At 38.0% G+C, this 22,418-nt stretch overlaps 1 protein-coding gene across 1 annotated transcript in view; it reads right to left on the minus strand.

The window, feature by feature from the left end:
• SPOCK1 (SPARC (osteonectin), cwcv and kazal like domains proteoglycan 1) overlaps positions 1–22,418 on the minus strand; it is a 510,659-nt gene that overhangs the window by 177,854 nt on the left and 310,387 nt on the right. Inside the window, exon 4 of the mRNA XM_070933894.1 lies at positions 20,722–20,854. Within this exon, the coding sequence (XP_070789995.1) occupies positions 20,722–20,854 (133 nt within the window). The remainder of the gene's footprint in view (positions 1–20,721; positions 20,855–22,418) is intronic.

The raw sequence follows: 22,418 nt of genomic DNA on the forward strand, positions 1-22,418 counted from the left end.
CAACCATGACCGAGACTCTCAATAGACATAAAACTTTAGTTAAATACATTGATTTACAACCATGGCCTTTAGATTTTAGCAAAATTTGTATACAATTGCAGCAGTCTGTATCAGTTCAGTTCATCTCCCTAAAATTAATAGCACTGCCTGTGAACATCTGCATTTGAATGTTTCTTGCAGTCATGCAAACACGAGACAAACAATTGTGACAATTTGTTTTGTCACATGTTTGTCTCATGTAACAAAAACATGAGAGCAATAAAAAATGACAAATACAATACAACAGAACAATGACAAGGACAGGAGAACAGTTTTCAACCAATCAGAGGAGCACTTAGATACCTATTCTCCCATTTTCAGCCCCTGTGTAACAGCACCATCACTAATGCCTATCTATCTGTTTTTACAACAGGTAACTTCAGATTTTACTACTTCTTATGTTATCACTCACTTTCATGATATGTGCACATACTTTTCTTCGATAAAGAAAAATTCTGAAAAATAAGCAGGTGGCCCTCTTGGTCATAACAGCCTATTATATCTATTTGGACTATACAAAAACAGAAAGAAGATGAATTTGGGGTATTTTGTTCTTTTGTACATTTTATAATATTTTAATAAATATTACTAAATAATAATTGTACAGTATGACACAAATTTAATCTCTGGAATCCAAACCTTATTTTTGTTATTACATCTTGTATTGGAAAATGCTTTAATTTTCATAAGTCGCCAAAAGCTAATGCCTGATTTACAAGTGCCCAGCAAGTTAAAATGTTCTCCAAACTATGTGAAGGCAGGACAAGAAGTAAGGAAGGGATGGAAAATAATCAAGGAGAGAAGCAACCTAGAACTAAAGAGAAATTTCCTGACAGTTAGAACAATTAATCAGTGGAAAGTCTTGCTTCCTGAAGTTGTGGGTGCTCCAACACTGAAGGTGTTAAAGAAGAGACTGGACCACCTTTTGTTTGAAATGGCATAGGCTTTCCTTCTTGAGCAGGGGGTTGGACTAGAAGACCTCCAAGCCCTCTTCCAACTCTATTATTTTATTCTGTTATTCTGTAATTATTGAGGTCATTTTGCAACAATAAAAGTGAGTGAAAACCATACAATCTGTCAATGCCAAGAAAGTTAAGGACATGAAAATGCATTGGACTATAGTTGATTATTAGTGTTATTGTTATCACCAACAACAGAGTTTCTTTCACCCAGCTATTAACAGTTTAAATCAGAAATAGTGCAAGAACGGCAGATGAAGTTGATCCTCCGCCTGATTCTGATCAACATCCTTTAAGAGTTATATCTGTGGAAACTGAAAGGAGTCATTGTAGGAAGAGTGATAAGGGATAATCTTTTTTTTATAGTGACTGAGTAGCAAATTAAATGGTTGATTTGTTAAAATAAAAAACAGGGTACAAGAAGCCATGGCACGGGAGGAGAAACATGTGTACAAGGGCCTCAGGTGGTATGTGAGAAAGAAGGGCTTCTTTGATGGCATAAAAAAGCACAACCAACACTGTTGTGAAATTGGAGTGGTGATGGAATTCTGCTTTAATTAAAGAAGTATGGATGGGGGTGGGGAAGACAGAAATAACCTAGGATACTGTCCTGTTTTATTCTTTTTGGATAGGAATATCTGTAGACCATTGCTATCACTTCTAACTTGTGTGACAGTATTCACCTGCAGCATCCTAATTAGGCAGACTGGCCTCCAGTCTATCACTTATTGTGACAGCTTTTGCTAGAGCCTTCTCTGTTGATATTAGATGAATAAAGGCGAGATAAAGGGAGTGGGATTGTGCATATGTATTTTCTAAGCCCCAAACTTCAGACTAAAACAATGATTCATAGTTGATCTCGCCTCCCTAAAGGCTGCTTGTTTGTGGCATAGAGCTGTGTTATTTGACAGAATGCCTGTCTCCAATCACATCTACCTGTCCTATTAGGTCCAGTAAAAAGGGCATGTTGTGGGTCGTCTCCATTAAGAAATGTCATCTGGCAGGACCTGGGAGGATAACCTTTTTTGTTGTGGCACCTCCCTGATGGAACATCATTCCCCCTGAGGTCATGCAGGCTCTATCTAGAAGACTTACAAGGTCCCTTCCAACTCTGTTAATCGGATTTTACTGACCTTCTGGAAGGGCCAGAAGACATGGCTTTGTCATCTGGCCTAGAGATCTAATAGTGGTGTTATGGAGCCTACAAAATGGCTGTACTGTTAATGTAATTGACTGTACTCTCCTGTAGATTTGGTTTTTTTTTAAAAAAAAATAGTTGTTATTGTTAATGTTTTAATAGTCTTGTTATGATTATTTATTTTTGATTATATGTTTTTATGTGTGTTTAATCTTGTAAGCCAACCAAAATCATATATAAGAGAGAGATGGCTAAATTGGTAAGAAATTTCTCTTATTCTGCCCGATGAAGAGTTTATGTCTAAAGAATAGTGTATGAGGTTTATTGGGAATAGAGGAAAATAACTGAGTTATAATTGAAAAGATCAATGCCAGTGGGCTTCTGGAAGAGTGGAACGATGATTGAATAATTCTAGTTATTGGCATATGAAAGAAGTTATTAATTTGGATAAAGACACAAAAGATTAGCCCACTAATCAAAATTTGATTATGTGCTATCAAGTTGTATTTGACTCTTACATAAGAACCCCATTTTCCCATAACAATCTGTCCCTAATATGGCCTTTAAGGACTTCTAATTACCGTGACTTACTCATCCATCTTACTGATGGTTGTCTTCTTTTCTTTCCTTCCACCTTTCCCACATTTGAGCCTTCTTTGCATTAAATCTTTGCATAATGTGTCCAAAGTAGAATAATTTCCACCTAGTTATTTGTGCCTAAATTCAAAAGCATTGATACTCTTCCTATCCTACTACTTCTTCAAGATCCAACTTTTGCTTCCATAGTCTGTAAGAGGGAATCTGGATATCTTTTCCATGGCTATTATTTTTTAACAATTTGATGGGTATCAGTTCAGTAGCAGAGGCTTTTTAGCTGATCAATAAATTTGACAATTTGTGACCAAGAATGTGGAGGCCAAGGAGGGATACTGTTTAATGAGGTAGGTTGGGATGAAACAAAGACAGGTTGAAGGGTTGATAAAACTGATTGTAAAACTCGTACTCATTTTTCTGGTGGAACCTTAGGTTCTGACCTATCGGTTGAAGTGCTTGCAATTATCTTCCAGAAGACAGCAGGTTTTTTATTTCTTGTTGCTAGAAAAAGTCATACATACTTATTTTATTTGTATATCTGCTTTTTTTTCTTTTTATAACTTCTTTTAGGATCTAGAAGTTGATTCCTAGCAACAGTGCAATTACTGAATTTATACAATTTGAAGGCTGCCACTAAATTTGCCCTGGTTTATATATAGTCCTGATTTAAACCAGGGGTTTTGGTTCAGAGGGTGCTGATGACATATTAATAATGACCTCTGAAATTTATCTGTCAATAGGTTATATGTAGTAAGAGCTTCTACAGAGTTTGAGCTCTCAATCAGGAGCTACAGAGCTCCAAGGTCTGATCTTGGGCAAGATATTAAACTGATCTCACCATTTTGTCAGTCAATCCAGTCCTTGGGGTGGCTGGGCCCATAATTTTAATGTTCTGAAAAGTTGGATAACACCCAAAGCCCAAATGGAATAGTAGTAGAAAATATTCTTCAGGCATAGTTTATAGTTCAACTGTAAAGAACATACCAAATTAAACAAAATAATTAGAAATTAGTATATTAAATGTAAAATTGAGTTTACTGGACCTACTCCCCAGTAGGCTTACTCCCCAGTAAAGTCATTGTCTATTCTGCCATTTGGTATGCAAAGCTTGAATTTTCTAGTAATACCTTGTAGGTGTCATTCTGTAAGGCTGATGCCCTGATCCCTAGAAGATAGATAGATAGATAGATAGATAGATAGATAGATAGATAGATAGATAGATAGAAAGAATTATTTATTGGCCAAGTGTGATTGGGCACACAAGGAATTTGTCTTAGGTGTATACACTCTGAGTGTACATAAGGAGAATAAAATATAGCTGGCCTCTGTGATTCTGAGGGTGTGAATGGGAATTATGGTTATTAATTTGGGAGGAAAGATTTTGACATCGGTACCAAATCTGACATTTAGGTCACTGAGAAATAGAACGCCAGGAATTGTGTCAGCCCAGGCAAACTGTGTCAAGTAATTCTCAAATTTATCCCAGGTGACATTTGTTGAGGAAACCAACCTGCAAGGAGGTCAGTAAATGTTTATAATTAGGAAAGCATATTTTGTTAAGTTGGCTCGAGAGGCTAATGCCATTTGCTCACATGTGTCCCAACTGAGAAATTGGAGACTACAGGTTACCTGCATTTTAAGATATTAAGTTTCCTGATATCGGCCCTTTCAGGACCACAAACACCATTAAGGGAATATACTGTACTATATAACCTTGCCACAGAAGCGGTAGAGTCCAGGTATCTTGCAACAAAATGAAATCATATTTATAAATCAAGTCTAAAAAATATGGAATATTTTTGTTCCAAAAGAACCCATTTTAGCTTTTATTCAGTCTGCAGATTGATTATTTTTTTTAATTTTTTTTTTTTAAATTTGATTTATATGCCGCCCTTCTCTGGAGACTCAGGGCGGCTTACAATGTGCTCAGCAATAGCCTTCATCCTTTTGTATATTTATACAAAGTCAGCTTATTGCCCCCACAACTGGGTCCTCAATTTACCTACCTTAGAAAGGATGGAAGGCTGAGTCAACCTTGAGCCTTGGCGAGATTCGAACCTGCAGTAATTGCAGGCAGCTGGTCTTAATAACCAGCTTAATAACAGGGTGCCTTAGACCACTGTACTACCAAGGCTCTTACTAAAGAGCAATTATTAAATTGTTCAGCTATTCTATTGGATAACTGTCTATGTGATGAAGACGGAGTTTATTGAACCATGTGATATTTGGTGAAGAAAGGGAGTCTCACAGATATTCTTCATTGATAGGGGAGCATTGGGTTGGAAACCTGCCAGGATCTGTTTGAGGAAAAGAAGAAATAGAAAAACCCAAATCATAATATGTCAGCTGAGAGACCAGGCTGAGATGGAAACATTAGTGTAGATCAGCTGGTTAATATTCCCCAAAGGACTCTTAATAAGGTCAGGTTGTAGGCTAACGTGAATATCAATTTGTCTAGGTTTGTAATTTGCTATTGAGCATGTCTCACATATGATGAAGTTATCCTTCATGCTTGACTGTAGCATATTTCCAATATTTCCAATGTTATTGACATGCTCACAGGGAAGGATGCTAGTATTCTAAAGACTTCAGTAGGGGAGGGGTAAGCATCTTCTGTGCAGGGGGGGGCATGCTAGTGATATGCCCCCTGTGATATATATATGAGTAAATCATAATTGTACTTAATACTGAAATACCCACAATAAAAGAATGGATTGTGAACAAGGTGGGAATTATGTAATATAATATTAAAGGGGGAAGACGGACAATAAGTTTGCTTATAACTGTTGTAAAGAAAACCCAAAGTCATTGGTTGGTGAGCTTTTCTCTGATGTCTTTAGTTGTTTACTATCGTGGACAGGATTAATATCTATGCTTAAATTCTCTGAAGCAGGAAAAAGCTTTGCTGTGTCTTGAATCAATTTAATTGCTTGTGCAAATCTTCCTGTTTTAGATAGAATCTTTGACTTTCCTCTTTGGCCTTTGAAGTATAAGAATTGGGTCATTTTCAAATGGGATAAGAAATGTTTTCTTAATGTTGGTTGAGCATTTGAATGTACCCTTTGCTGCCAAGGACGGAGTTAAGATAAAAAAAGTGTGGCAGTTGTTCAAATTAGACACAGTATTTTGGGGTGAGCTGTTACAAGGTCTCACTATTAAGATAATGAACACATAGGTAGGGGAAACTCCAAAATATTCCATTGATTATATTAATTGCTAAAAATAATCTTTTTTTCTCTCACCATATTGGGAAGCTAATTAATATGCAAATTAATAAGTTCATAACATCAACAGAATAAGGCTGACAGTGGAGTAATTGGCTTAAAGAGAAACAAATGGAGTCTCTAGTAGCCTATTTTCAAGCTACTACTACTTCAACTGTAGTAGCCTACAGTTAGTCCTCATTTTAGCAATCACAATGTGGGACTGGCAACTTGGTCATTAAACAAAGTGGTTGCTAAGTGAAACCACAATTGTGCTTATGATCTTACTTCATCCTTTTTCTTGTTTTACAGACCTGCAAAGTTGTAAATGTGAAGATTTTGTTTATTAATATAATCAAATTTAGATGGCCACCCATCTCACAGAAAATGACTCTGGATAGCAGGCAATAAAATAGGTCTGGTTGCAAGTTACTTTTCCATTAGTATGTAACTGTGAGCAGTCACCAAATGAGGATTACCTGTAGTTGATTGTATTGATAAATCAGGGAAAAATGGGCTTGCAGCAGCATTGAATTGGTTATTTTCTGACTCCCTTCTGGCATGGGAATTTGCTTAAAGTGTTTTACTCTCTTTATTTTTAATCTCTTGGGACGAGCCTATATGAACATCAACCATTTTCTTCAAGTTACCAGTTTTACCAGTTGCAGGTTGCACAAAGTTTTAACAATCTGAAAAGTCAACAAAACACTGGTAGTTCTTTACTTACAACCACAATTAAGCCCAACATTTCCATTGCTAGACAGTTATTTAGTGAGTTTTGCCTCATTTTACTATGTTTCTTGCCACAGTTAAGTGAACCGCTGCAGTTATTAAGTTGGTAATATGCAGGGGTGAAATCTAAAATTTTTCCCTACTGTGAGCGTGGCTTGGTGGGGGGGTGTCCTGTGACTAAGTGGGCGTGGCCAACTCAATGTCACTCACAGCGACATCCACTCAGTCACAAGACCCTCCCCCACTAAGCCACACCCACAGAACCTGGTAGGAAAACATTTTAAATTTCTATTCTCCCGCCCGCTCACCACCCGCTCTCCCTTCGCTTTGGGTCGGGGGCTGGGGCCCAGAGACGCGCCATTCACCCGAAGCCCCGGAGCTGCCGCTAGCTCAATGCCTGCCTCAACCAGGGCGGGGAATGCACCATTCCCCGACTCCAGCCTTGCCACAGAGCCGCCGCCCGCTCACCCTTCGCCACACAGCGTGTCCTACTCCTTACCTTTCTCCCGCGGCTGCTGCCAGGGAAGGCAAGCACCCAAAAGTTACCAGAGCTGCTCTCCTTCTTGAATGTGCCGCCACAATTGCTGTCCTGGTCCATGCGCTGGCTGCGCAAGCGCACACCTACCCTGCCACTGATGAATGAATGAAATAAACGGTGTGCGCTTGCGCAGCTGGTGCATGGACCAGGGCCGATCTGGTCCGATCTGGGAGCATTTCACCCCTGGTAATAAGGTTGTTAGGTGAATCTGTCTTTCCCATTGATTTCATTTGTCAGAAAGTTGCAAAAGGTGATCACACGACCCCACGACACTGTAACCATCATAAATACATGCCAGTTGCCAACTGTTTTGATTATAATTATGTGACCATGGAGATGTGTATAAATGGCAAGTCACCTTTTCCAGTGCTTTTGTAACTTTGAATGGACACTAAGTAAAGTTGAGAACTAAAGTAAAAAAAATTGAGGAAAGTTTTACATTTACATGCTTATTCAGCTCATTTGCTAGAACCTCATTAGACATAATTATAGATATCATCTTCATAGTGGATGGCACACTTATATAAGCTGATGTTTTCCTGAAAGCCATTCCAAAGGAATCCATTGTGTTCATTTAGGAAAGAATAACAATGAATATATCATTTATGTCTATCAAATCTAAATGACCGCAAAGTATCTTGTCTCTCACTGTCATGCCAGCAGCCAACTGAATTTCTGAAACACAGATGTGGTAGTCTTATAATTAGGGCACGACACTGGGGGCCAAAATAACATGAGCTGTAATGTTGATATAAGAATGCCTTTGGCTATCATAAACATACCCCCAGTGAGAATCTTTTTAGTATAAACAATGTACAAGACCTCAAAAGAAATTTGAAAGGTAATCTTTGCAGGTGAATGATCACCAAAGAAAGTTCTTTTGAATGCATATACTTTTATACCTATTTTGAGAATTTTTCACAGCTTATGTCAAGTTAGACAGATCTCTTATTATGGGGTTACCTTCCTTTAATTTAAGTAATATCACTCAAAGTACAACATACAGTGATACATACAGTGTTATTTAACTTAAATTAGGAACAAACAAACCCACACACAGCCAGAAACCAAACATGTTGTTCCCAGCAACACCTCCCTCCACCTGCCGTGATAAATAGCTTTCCGGTGCAGCCCATCAAGATGGCTGGGGCCTTTTCCTGAGTAATCTGGCAGATCTCCATTGCTCTAGTCTTTTCTCTGCCCTGTGTGCTTTCAGATCCACCACGGAAGTCAGCTTCTCCTCCTCTTCACTGATTGTCTGCCCCTAAAAGCTGATCCCAGCCAAAGCCCCCTGTAAATCTTTTGGCCAGCTGTTCAGAGTCATTAATTAACCCAGTTCCTGACATGCCAAGAATGAGCTCACCCTCCCTTGAGCTGACCTCCGAAGAAGAATCTGAGGAGTCGTCAAAGGGAGATCACAACCATCAGTGAAGCCATGTCTAAGCTGGGATTCTTAACCTTTTTAATATATGTATATGTATATGTATATGTATATGTATATGTATATGTATATGTATACGTATACGTATACGTGTATGTATGTATGTATGTATATGTATATGTGTATATACACACACACACACACACATATACATATGGAAACCTGCTCTCATAGATAGACGAATCTTAACACCATATATAAAACAGAGACCAAACATTAAACAAAAAAATCCCAACCAAATCATATTCAAACCAGCCACAAAGATGAAGCCCTGCCACCTAGTGGAGAAAAACCGACCATACACCCGAAACCAAGCCAATAAACACATACTGGGACTCCCAACCAATCAGAATGAAAAGGTGGAGCCATCCCAGAATACCAACACCAGATTTGAAATACCAATGGCAGTTAGTGCAAAATGACTGCTGACATAAGCCTGATGATGGCAGATGGGATTCTGCCGAAACGTCGCTTCTACCCTTTTAGGGATATATCCACAATTACACGGGAAGAAACCCGAAATATTAACTATACACACATACATACCCGTGAAAACTTACATAAACACATACATACATATATATATACACACATATATATACACACATATACATATATATACATATTCAGACACAAAATCTAGTTAATGAGTGTAAACACTATTGTTAGAGAACCAGTAACTCTCTAATCCCCTTTTTGTCAAAAACTCTCCATTTTCTTCTATGATGAGCAGTGTTTTGCTAGCATTGACCAATCTATTTGTTGCTTTTATTGTCCTTGGCAGATTTAAAAAAAATGCTTCGGGAGACATCTGACCATGCACAGAGCATCTGCCAGCAACCTCTTCAATCAAACAAGCCTTTGCCTAAGATCAAGCTGGAATAATGGAGGGTAGCCTTACAGCAGTTTGTAAGGAAAGATACAGTTTGTTTAAGAAGATGCTGACAGGACCTGCACATTTATATCCTGCCTTTTATTCAGGAACAGGAAGGGGATTTTTATGGGGATTTCTCATTTTACCCTTAAAACAAACTTCTGAAGTACTTGGGACTGAGAGAAATAAGCTGGTTAAAAATCACCAACAGGTTTCCATAGCTGAGGGTGGACCTGATCCTGGATCACTTGGTTGTAATCCAGTGCTTTGATTACTACATCACACTGGCTCACACGTTAAAGTACATGGGGAATTTCTTATTTATAAGGAAACCCATTATGTGAACCCATGATATTAGAAACTACATGAAAGTGGATGGCCCAGATTAATTTTTGTTTCTGAATATGGAATCTGGAGAACTTTATGCAATATTTTATATTAGAGAAGATGGAGTGAAAATCATATTTTATGACATCGTAGAAGAATTTCATTGTGACTCGAGAATTAATAGGGTTAAAAGACAATAAGAATATTCCTTCTTCTTAAGGTGGGAACTACAAATTTTAAAGAAAACCTGTCATATTAAACCTGTGGGACCTCTTCATATATACATATAAAAAGATCTATAAAAGATTCTGCACTAGAGTTCATATTAAAAATGCAAATACAATATTTTAAATCTTCTGATAAGATTAGACTCTGTGGGGCAACTAATTTTCAACACACCAGGTTTACATGGGAGCCACATTCACTGTTGATATTACAGTGTTATCTTCACCAGGTCAGATGCACTGCCTTTTCAGGGTTAGAATTCAAAACAGCAATAATCCATAAATGCCACTTCTACTGCTCTGAATTTTGTCAGGTTCATTAAGGTCTTCGTTTACTGAAGCTTAAAACATTCTCTGAAATTTTGGGCAGTCACTAGAATTACCTGATAATTACTTACAATCATCAACATTTTATTTGCTAGGACATTAAATCTTGACCTTTAGTTTCACAGCAGTTGTTTGAAACAATTTAGATTGCAGAGAAATAAAACCTTGTGTGAAGTCAAACAGCTGAAATAAATGCCAAACTCATAAAAGTTAGCAATTCTGAGGCTCACATGGGTAACTTCGAGGCGGGGGAGGCTGCATTTCCCCCATCAGCTTTTCATTTCTCCTGCTGCAGCTTTCCCAAAATTGTTTCTCTTCAACTATGTGATGTTTATAATCCTAGAATCCAAATTACTCCAGCTACAGGACATGGTGATTGGAAATTCTGTGAGTTGTAATCCAGTGGGAATTAAGTTGGTGAAAGTTGCCTTAAATATAGCCTTGAGTCCATTTACTAATGGACTCATTGCAATCTTCAAATGGCAAGTGACAGTTTCTGAGACTTAATAGAATTTACTCACCCAGAAAATGGAGCAGTCATGCCAATGTATGCACAAGTCCTTAGTAACCAAGCAAGAATTTTATGTTTTGAGAGAACCTGATGCCACATTTTAAAGTTCCTGTTCCAATGCACTGGATCATTGATAATCTGTGTGAAACCAGGGGCAATCTAGTTTTCATCTACTGTTTTATGATCTAGGAAAAGCTACTAGAATATAATAATGACTCAAAAGTCAGAATATGGAAGAATCACAGTAATCCTTCTGGAAGTGGAGGTGGTCAGGGAATCACCTGTTCTTGGGTTGCATTTGGAAAATACTGGAATTATGATGTGACACACACCTCTTGTTGAGTGTGGAACTGAGGAACAGGCAAGATTTATATATGCTTCAGTCTACTGCAGTGTTTCTTAACTTTAGTAGTTTGTAGATGTGTGGACTTCAACTCCCAAAAATTCCCCAGCTAGGATGGAAATTCTGGAAACTGAGGTCCACACATTTTCAAACTGCCGATTCGACCAGAAGCATCACGGCGAGACAGTCGGGGAATTAGTGGGCTCTGATGAGCTCCGCGAAAACCCGGACTGACGAACCGCTGCCGAGGGGTCTTCGGACCAGAACCATCCTGTAGGGATGGGGAAGAAGGAGAGGCACCTCGGAAGACCAAGAAGAACAGGCAAGTTCCTCGAAGGTCAGAGGAATCTCTCTCCGATTTGGCAGTGGAGGCACCAGCCATTGCGGCTGTCAAGAAGCTGGGGCAACCGGACTAAGTAAATAAATAAATAACTTTATTGTCATTTTACGTATATACACAGTATACCCATACAATGAAATTCACTTAACACCCAAAGACCAGGTCCAACACACATAACAATCCCCAAACACACTCCCACCCACCACAATTCTTCACCCCTAAACCACCCAAACATCCACACCACAGATCAAGTAATACTGTCCAACAGCTCACTGATGGTGGCCCTTTAGTTCATTGTTGAGTGCAATTATAGCTCCAGGATAAAAACTATTCAGAAAATGTGTGGTCCAAGTTTTAATTGTTCTGTATCTTCTGCCAGAAGGCAACAGTCCAAAAAGATTGTAAGCAGGATGGGAAGAGTCTCTGAGAATGTTATGCAATTTTCTCAAACAGCGAGTTTTGAAGATGTCGTCCAGGGCTGGTAGCTGGAGTCCGATGATATTCTGGGCAGTTTTAATGATTCTCTGTAGAGCTGCTACAGAGCTGCTCCCACACCATGCAAGAATGCTGTATGTCAGGACACTCTCAATGGTGCTGCGATAGTAGACAGAAGTAGATGCTGAGATAGATTTATCTTCCTGAGCATTCTCAGGAAGTACAGCCTCTTCTGTGCCTTCTTCATAAGCATGTTAGCATTCATAGTCCATGAACAAGAGCGGTGAATGTAACGGAGTTTTTGAAGCCGGATGAGCCAACCCACAGGCAAAGTAACAACAAATATTTTTTTAAAAAAACCTGAAACCGCCAGCGTAAAAATAGCGGCTAATGGGCATAGGGGAAGAAAAGAAGATGTAAGTGGAATTTAAAGGGACAAAAACCTGAAAAGAAAATTGATTTTTGAATAAAATTATTTGGAAAATTTTAAGAATTAGAATCCCAAAATTGGCTAAAGGATTGGAAAGAAAATAAATAGATCCTTTCTTTTTGAAGGCTAAGAAAAATTGGATATTAAGCCCTGCAACAGAAGTGCTGTATACCTAAAGATAAAATAAAGGAGAAAAAAAAAAGAGGGGAAAAGTATTGTTTAATTTGGACTGGACTATAAAATTGATTTGTAATTTTCAAAGAAGAAAAAATAAATTAGATTGTTAACGAGGATTGATACAAAATGGACACTTTGTTAAACAATTAAGAGAATTGTAGAGAGACATCTTCAGGAGAAAAAAGAGTATTGCAATTTGGAATCTTTGTTTTGGAAAATTTTGAACTACACCAGTGATAATAGTCCTGAGAACTTTTGGGGAGGATTGCTTTGTCTGCAAGCAGCTTGACTTTGGAAAAAAAAGAGGAAAACAACGGGACTTTTAAAACTGGAACAATATTAACCCAGAAAGAATAAAATGGCGCAGAAAATTAGAGAAATGATGGAAATGATATACTCGTAGAAAGCGGAAATAATTACAATATTACATGGAGAATCTTGAGGATCCAAAAATCGAGATAGAAAATGCTGAAGCTAACAAGGAAACAAAAACGGAGAAGCAAGACACAGAGATTGAATATAAAGAAGAAGACATAGACAATGAGATTAATTTTAGAAAAATAATTGAATATGTAAATAGTAATAATAAAAAGGAGGTTTTTAGAAATTACATTGGGATTAACAATGGAAAAAACAGAAAGGGCAGAAAGAGACAAAGAAGGGAAGAAGGGTGGCATAGAAAGAATATAAAAAACTTAAATGATTACATTTTCAAACTGCCAAGGTGTCACAATACATTTCCAAAGTCGATGGAGTATTTTCAATCCAGAACTCCTAATACCTCTAGATCCAACACAGACTAGAGCTCTGCAATTTCTCCTTGACAAACTGCACTTCCAAATTTTTTGCAATTCCCTGGAGCACTGTACTCTTGTCCATTCACTGAAAAGACATTGCTGTCTCCTGGAGACATCAGCGTGTTCAGTGCTGATGCACAGAAGGAGAAAACCTGTCTTGAATCAATGTATGTACAGCTACATGAATTAAGGTTTTCTTTTTGCAGATGCCTGCAAGATGCATGGGCTTTTGCAGATATTGACATTTCAGTGTTGTTGTCAATACACACTCAAATGTATGCCTCAATTTAGGTTACAATTGAGCCATGAATTTTGATCATGAGTTGTTGCAGTCGTAAACTGAGTTACCAGTTTGGTACAACTTGTTTACAACAGTTGTTAAGGAAGCCACTGAAATTGTTAAATGAATTGCATGGTTGTAAATCAGAATCCAGATTATCCGATGGGTGGTTTTTTGCCAGACAGAAGCAAAAAACAATTGCAAAACATTATCATGTGACTGCGAGCACTGCAACTGGGCAACAATGTGACTCAGTTGCCAAGTGCCTGAAATGCAGTTCCATGGCCTTAGAGATAGTGCAGCAATTATAACTCTGAGGATGAGTTGTAGGTAAGTCCTTTTGAATGCTCTGTAACTTTGAAAATTGAGACTACTGTTCATCATTAAGGTTCAGTTTGCATCATCTACAACCCATGTTATTAGAAGTTGTCATCAGCTTATGACCACAATGGAGCCAAAAATTTCTCTTCCTAAGCAAGACAGTTGTTAAGTGCATCTTGCCCCATTTTATGATCTTTTTTTGCCACTGCAGTTAATTGTTAATTGAATCATGAAGTCATTAGGCGAATCTGGCTTTCTCCATTGACTTTGCTTGTCAGAGGTTGGTCACAAATGGTCAGGACATGACCCTGGGAGAGTGCAACTGTCATAAATACATGCCAGTTGCCAAGCAGCCAAGTTGTTGTTGTTGTTGTTGTTACTGTGTTTCCCTGAAAATAAGCCCTCCCCTGAAAATATTTAAATGCATGTGCAGCTGGTCCCCACCATTTCCTCTGGTTAGGGTTAGGGAGACAGAGATGGAAATCAGGTAAAATGGCAAAAGGATCCCCGTCTTGCTCCACGCGCCCCAAAATAATAAGACCTCCCCGAAAATAAGGCCAAGTGCTTATTTTGGGGTTCAAAAAAATATAAAACGGGCTCATTTTCGGGGAAATACGGTATTATTATTATTATTTTATTGATTTTCTATCAAATACATTTCTTAGTGCTTAATAAACATCGTGTTGTCTGGGTACTTAATTTACATAACAACATAGATTACATTCTTAATTTCCACCTCTTTTTTCCAGCCATTGGTAAAATAAATTCCATGTTTGATAGTATTCTACATCCTCTTTCTGTTTAATTTTCAATGTCAATCTATCCATTTCTGTACAATTTAGTATCTTCTTAACTATTTTATAAAGTATTTAAAAGCACATTTTATCATTTGTGGTGGACTTGTAACAAAGCAAAAAAAAAAAAATGGGCAAAGATACAAAGGTGGTTAGAAAAGATAATAGGGAAATATATACATTTTAAATCTGAACTGTTTTTATTAGGTATAATATCAGAAAATCTTGATAAGAAAGGTATGTATTTAATATTACATGTCTTAACAGCAGCAAGGATTATTTTCGCACAATATTGGAAAAATGAAGATATACCGCGAGATGAAGAAATAGTTAAGAAGATAACAAGCAGCCAAGTTTTGATCACATGTACATAGGGATGCTACAAGGGTCATATGTGTGAAAAACGGTCATAGGTCATTTTTTTCAATGCTGTTGTATCTTCAGACTGTCACTAAATGAACAATTATAAATTGAGGACTATCTCTACAGGAACTCAGTTTACCATGCAAACTTTTTTTGATGCATTTTTTAAAATGTTAACTGTTGGAGGCTGCAGTTGAGATACCCATCAGGAGATTATTAGTCATTACATACTCGTTACAATGGGGAGAAAAATTAATTCCAAATTCTGAGGGAAATTACTGCAGATGTGACACAGAAGGAAAAACAAGTAACAACGTAAGAATTCTGTGTCTCATTACACTGAAAGCAATAAAAAGTACAACTGGCTAACAGATGGGAAGTAATATAGGGTAATAATAAGGAAAATAAAGAGATTTATCCTTGGTTCATTTTGCAAACACTGGTAATAAAACAAATGTTTTACCAAGAGTTTCTTAACAATTTTCATGGTATCACAAATCACTGAAATGAAATTAACTGAATTATATACTGATACTGAAAACTCAGCTGTTTATATATACCAATGCCTGAAGCCCCAGCCTTGTATTGTGATAGAAAGAGCATGCACATACTGGGATTTGCATTTGCTGGTTCCCCTTATTTTGAAGACATATATATTGCAAAGGAGGGATGTGGCTAAGCTCAGTGGCTAAGATGCTCAGCTTGTTGATCGAAAGGTCAGCAGTTCAGTGGTTCAAATCCCTAGTGCCACGTAATGGGGTGAGCTCCCATTACTTGTCCCAGCTTCTGCCAACTTAGCAGTTCGAAAGCACGTAAAAAATGCAAGTAGAAAAATAGGGACCACCTTTGGTGGGAAGGTAACAGTGTTCCGTGCGCCTTTGGCGTTTAGTCATGCCAGCCACATGACCACAAAGACGTCTTCGGACAGCGCTGGCTCTTCGGCTTTGAAACGGAGATGAGCACCACCCCCTAGAGTCGGGAACGACTAGCACATATGTGCGAGGGGAAACTTTACCTTTACCTATATTGCAAAGACTGTACAGAAAGAGCCTATAGCAGTGGTGGGTTGCTCCCGGTTCTGTCTGGTTCTTTAGAAACGGTAGTAAAAGTGGTGGGAGGCTCTGGCCACCTGCCTGGACGTCATAATTGATGATCTGTGCATGCGCAGAAGTGCTCCTGTTGCAAACCGGTAGTACAGGTAAGTAGAACCCACCCCTGGCCAATAGATATGTATAGGTGTAATGCTGACCTTCTGTTTCCACAATTATTCTATCAACATTTTCACCTTGCCAGGTAATATTCCCTACTTCAGTTACTAACATGCTAAATACAAAATGGGAGAAGAACATGAATTAATATATGCTTTATAATGATTACTGGATTCAAAACTAAGCTGAAGAAACGATATCATTGATTCTGGATTTTAAAAAGGAATTAAATCCTATAGTAAATAATCAGAAGGCTTTCTGAAATACCTGGCATTCATCCTGTTCAGTAAAGATCTACTCAGCTTGCCTGAGTGCATTACAAAAGCTCTGGATTTATCAAGCCAGTCTCAACTTGTTTATATGATTATGGACTAAGTGGCTCTGAAGATAAGAGAGATAGTTAAGGAAGAATAGAAATCTATCTTTCATTCTATTTTTTTTGTGGTTTGCTGGTGGGATTGCAAAAACACCTGCAATTTCTTTGGAAATTATGATTTATATGACAGTAATCAAAACTGATATGCCTTTCACAGTAGAGTAGCTATGATTTTTTTTTAAAAAATGAAGCTTTTTGAACCTGAAATTAGTACTGTATTGCCCAATAATGCAGATAAAAGAATAAAGTTTGAGGTAAGAAAGCTGTTGACAAATGTCTGAAAAAAATATTTTAAATAATCTTACAATAAGGAGTATGGGGCAGAAAATAATTTACTGGCTCAGAAACTAATTTCTTAGACATATTAACTGTTATCCAAAGCATATAAAGAAATGCTTGTATGTAACCAAAGAAGGGTAGGAGGTTGATAAATAGGACCAAGGAATTCTAAACTGATGGGCCAATTTAACCAAATGTGTTAATTAGTTCTCCAAATTAAGGTTTATTTGATTCTCTGCTCAGATAGCAATTTTTAATATGATTATTGTACAGATTATTTGTTCTTTCAGGTCTTTATTTTTTGTTTCTAACCAACAGAAAATTGCTTCGCTCCTGTTTCCTGACAGCCTTAAAGTCAGGGAAGTCTGGAGTTGCAACTCAGCCTCCCAACCTCAAGGCAATGAGTGTAATATTATTACTTCAGTGAAAAGAGTAGATTCTGTAATATTTACAAGGGATGAGGAGGTGGGAACTCAAAGCAGGCAGCAAGCTGATTGTGGTATCCCAATAGAAAATAATGCATTTGCACATGTTTCTGGGTCACACGTGTACAAAGAGAGCCTCAATTGTGCTCCAATCACTAACTTGCCTGTTTTGATTCTCCTCTGCAGGCACTTCTGGGTGAATTAGGTTTTTTTGTGGGGGCACGTATTAGATGTTTTCAGAGTGAGAGTAAAAACAGCAGGGAATTAAACTTTTGCTTGCCAAGCAAAAAATTTTACCTCTTAGTTATGGCTCATTTCCCAACCTGGAGTTCACACAGAGACTTACGGTGTGATATATGTTCTGGAATTAATCTTTTAGACAACCACTGATATTCAAAGATAGGGAGAAAGTAGTTTATGGAGGCATTCTGTATTGCTTGAACTTACCCATTTTACTTTTAAATCTGTGTTTTTATGGAATCCAAATTATTATTGCAAGGAACTGTGTACAACGAAAAGCTTTGTAAACGGGACAATCATACATATTACCTATTGAATACTTATCCAATGTTAGATACAGGAGAGAATCCAAAATTCCCCTTGTAAATAACATACCAGTGCATGAATTACATATTACTAAAAAAATGATTTTCTTTTGCTCAATCAATACCTAAGGCATGAATAATTTTGTTGTTTTTAAATAATCTACTCGGCAATCTGTTTGTAGATATGAAATTCCTTATTTGCTTAGCTATTTGTTGTATGCGTAACCGGAACCCTAATGTAACTCAAAACAGATACACAGTGTATACCAGATTGAATTTTACATTCACTATAAAGTTCATTTTTATTTATGTATTATATTTGTAAAGCTGCTCAACTCCATAGCAACTCTGGCTGGTGTACAATATTAAAAACAAATTTACAACCACAATGAAAAAATTATGTAGACCATGTGGATATTAAACAGGAAAAGGGACCATCACCCATTAGGGTCTCATGTCAATCTCTTGCCTGCTTCCATGGCTGATAGTATTAAAATCCACTGAAAGAACAGGGATTATCAGGACAGTAACATACCATTCTGGCTTTGCAAGAGGTCACCCATAAACTTTCAACCATGATGCTATCTGTGTACTATATCCTAACCTGAAATGAGGCTGAAACAGGCCTGAATAATCTGCTTCCCTCTGAAACTGCCTTTTTACCAACTCTAAGAAAAGGAAGGTTAGACTGGGTGAAAATTGTCCACAACTATTGGATCCAGCAACAACCTCTTAAAGGAGAAACATACCACTAGTGAACTAGGCCTTCCTTCTGAAAAAGTGATATTACTGAATGGAATCTGAAGGCAGGACAAGAAGCAATAGATGGAAACTAATCAAAGAGAGAACCTAAAACTAAGGAGAAATATCTTGAGAGAACAATTAATCAGCGGAACGACCTGCCTCCAGAAATTGTGGGTGCTCCAACACTGGTGGGTTTAACAAGAAGGTATTTGTCTGAAATGGTATAGGGCCGTGATGGCGAACCTATGGCATGCATGCCACAGGTGGCACGCGGAGCCATATTAGTAGGCATGCCAGCTCAGCTCTGGGGTGCATGCGTGAGCCAGCCAGCTGATTTTTGGGCCTTCTGGGCCCACCAGAAGTAGGGAAACAGGCTGTTTCCTGCGTCTGGAGGGCCTGGCGGGGGGGGGGGCTGTTTTTCTTACTTACCTGGCTTCAGATCCTCTCTATTTATCTGGGAAGGGTGAAAACAGCCTTTCCCACTCCCTTGGAGGCCCTACGGAGGCTGTGACTCCGACTCCCAGTGGGACAGGAAGTGACATTTTTTGCTGTCCACAGCCTCCATAGACTCCTAGAGAGGCTCCTAGAGACTTCTAGAGAGGCTCTGGAGTCTGGGGACAGCAAAAAATGTCACTTCCTGTCCCACCGGGAGTTGGGAAATGGGCTGTTTCAGGCCTTTGGAGGGCCTCCGAGAGAGTGAGAAAGGCTGTTTTCGCCCTTCCCAGATAAATAGAGAGGATCTGGAACCAGGTAAGAAAGAAAAATAGGCCTACCAGGCCATCATGTGCCAGGAGCGGGGGGGGGGGTTTCGCGTGCAGGCGCGTGGGCACATGCACGCGCGACCCTCCCCTGCCCCCCCATTCTGGCACGTGATGGCAAAAAGGTTAGCCATCACTGATATAGGGTTTCCTGCTTGAGTAGAGGGTTGGATGAGAAGACTCCAATGTGCCTTCCAACTCTGTTATTCTGTTATTCTGAACCAATTACACACCACCAGAAAGAACCTCACAAATCAAAAAGGCAATGACCAAGCAAACAGGCAGTCAGGTTAACAGTCCTGAGGATCATGTCCACTACCTAGGAGTTTCACATTCAAACACATACCAAGTACCCACATAAGACTTCCTTCACCTCCAATGTATTGGCTTAATGACAGTCCAATTCTAAGTGAATCTCAATGTTTTTATCTATCAGATGTCTAGAATATTCAAGCCAAGTCTGCCAAATACCCAATCCAATTGACAACTAAGACCAAGTGACAACTAAGACCTACCAGATCCATAAGAAATCCCAACTTTCTTATGGAACCCATTAGAGTTCATTTGTTACCTGGGGTCTAATTGCCTGGGTTCATTTGTTGCCTCAGTCTTAACCCACTGAATGGGTAGGGGGAATGTCAGTAAGTGGTATACTTATCAGAGACTGACTGAAGAATGGCAAAGTACTGTTGGCTATGTTCTCCACTACCAGATTATATTTATATTTCCAAGATTTTTAATTTTCAACGGCAATGCATATGGTCAGTGCGAAGCAGTACAGTATCATACCTTTAAATGCATTCAGCTGCATCAGAAAGGTAATGAAATGTATCACAAGACGAAGTTAAAGATTCCTGTAACTTGGACATTCAGTCAACTCTTCTTTCTTTGCATCAATATTATTCTTGTGGCATCAAATCTGGTAGTTTTGCAAACTCTCCCCTCTCCCCCCCCAAAAACCCCCCCTTCCAGTTTAATGTTTCCACTAGAAACATTAAAAATAGTGCGAAACGTTGACTTCACTCAGTGGTCTGGTAAAGGAGCAGTGGCAAGGTAAGTTTTTTCTTATCTCCAATCCTTCAAAAAAACAAATTATTCAAGTAGTTCAAGCCAAAAAGCTACATAAATATACTGTAAATTTAAATTTCTCATGACACTTTCATGGATGAATTATGCATGTTTTCATTATTAAATGTTACCTTGGTGGTGTAAGTGTGTCCATCGGAACCACAAACAGAGCTGGCATGCGTCAGAGGGCATGGCTTGCATTTTACTAAATTAGATGATCCAGCCCAATGCCTCTGGGGCAGATTTCCTTTCTTTTGCCGAAGGCTGCGAAAGATATGCAGAAGAGAGATTAGAGACTGAAAATGACTCTTTGAGGTATCAGGCTCTACATAACTGAAAACAATCCATATTTTGTGTAGGGTAATATTCATTTCAAATCCTGGCTCCTCCAAGTACATTCAAAAAAGAATTAAAGAGCTGTCGTTAATGTAGCCACCCCAATATTATTAATGATATTTCTGAATGTGACAAGATGAGTTTTCTAAACACATCACACAATATTCTGTTTAGTATTATCAGGCTGACCTTTTGGAGCAAAGTTAAAGATTTAATTGGTTGTATGCATCTAAATATGGATCAAACTCAATTTAATTTGTAATTTTGCTTATTACCATTACCATTGCAAAAGAGGGAATTAGAAAATATTGGTGGTGCAAGTAGTAGAGGTATAGTTATACATACGTTTTTATATTCTGATAAGATAAAAAGAGGCATGGGAATATTTTACATAATATATATCTAATTTGTCTTTATCTGTTATTTATTAATTTGATTTCAATGGTTGTGCATTTACCAAGCAAAAAGGTTTGAAAGCAGCTATCATTATAAAAAAGAAAATAAAAAAAAATGTTTCATTTAAATAAAAAAATACTATGATGCGGACAAATACATTCCAAATATACATTTTCAGCGGTTCACACAGCACACTGTCCATCCATAAAGAAAGACCAGGTCTACAAGTCTCCCAAAGGTTAGCATGCTTAGAGCTACCTGGATCTTTGCTCCAAACAGAATAGAAGGTTAGTTGTCTAGCTTATTTACTCCTTCTTCAGCACAGATGCGCAGAACATTTCATTTGTACTTCAGATTTTCCCATGATGTGATCAGGAAGGCAGTTCATGTAGGTAAACATTTTCTAAACAGGACACTATTTGAGATGTTTCTAGCGCTTGCTTGGAACTGGAATGGCATGTTTGAGATTTATCAGCAATTTACTTTCAGAAACTGCTCAATGGAACTCATAATGACACAGAGTAGAGGAGGTTCACCTTGGTAGAGAGAAGAAATGGAATATTCTAGACTTTTCCAGAATGTTCTATTCTTATTCTTAAGATTTCATAAATGTAAAAGAACTGCGTGGCTAAGGAATTCCTTTAAACTTTTTTTTCCTGATAATTTATATAATTTATACATATAATTTGCACAAATCTATATCATGGATTATGTATTCAATTCCATCATAAAACTCAATTTTGGGCAATTAATTTTCTCCTTTTTCCAGATCTTGAAAAAAAAGATTCCTTCAGTAACTCCTTAAGCCAAGTAGTTTTCTGGGCAGCCATAGGAAAGTGTTTGGTCATTGTGTCCTCCTGGAATATCCTTTTACCTTCCCAGTACCACCTAAAAGTTTAGGGCTCCAAGTAGCTCGCCATCCATCTACTAAAAAAAAACTTGCAATGACATGAATGATGAACTGATTGTCAATCCTTAAAAGGCAGTTAAATCAACAGTTACATTAAAATGCAGTAACTGGTGTTACTGGTAAAAAATTCAATTAATCAATTAATCAGACAGTCAAATAAGCCACTATTTACAATGAAAAATCAAC

Source organism: Pituophis catenifer, unplaced genomic scaffold (assembly GCF_029215685.1).
Source record: "Pituophis catenifer annectens isolate HBS135680 unplaced genomic scaffold, rPitCat1.0.hap2 SCAF_2, whole genome shotgun sequence".
NCBI classification, from domain to species: domain Eukaryota; kingdom Metazoa; phylum Chordata; class Lepidosauria; order Squamata; family Colubridae; genus Pituophis; species Pituophis catenifer.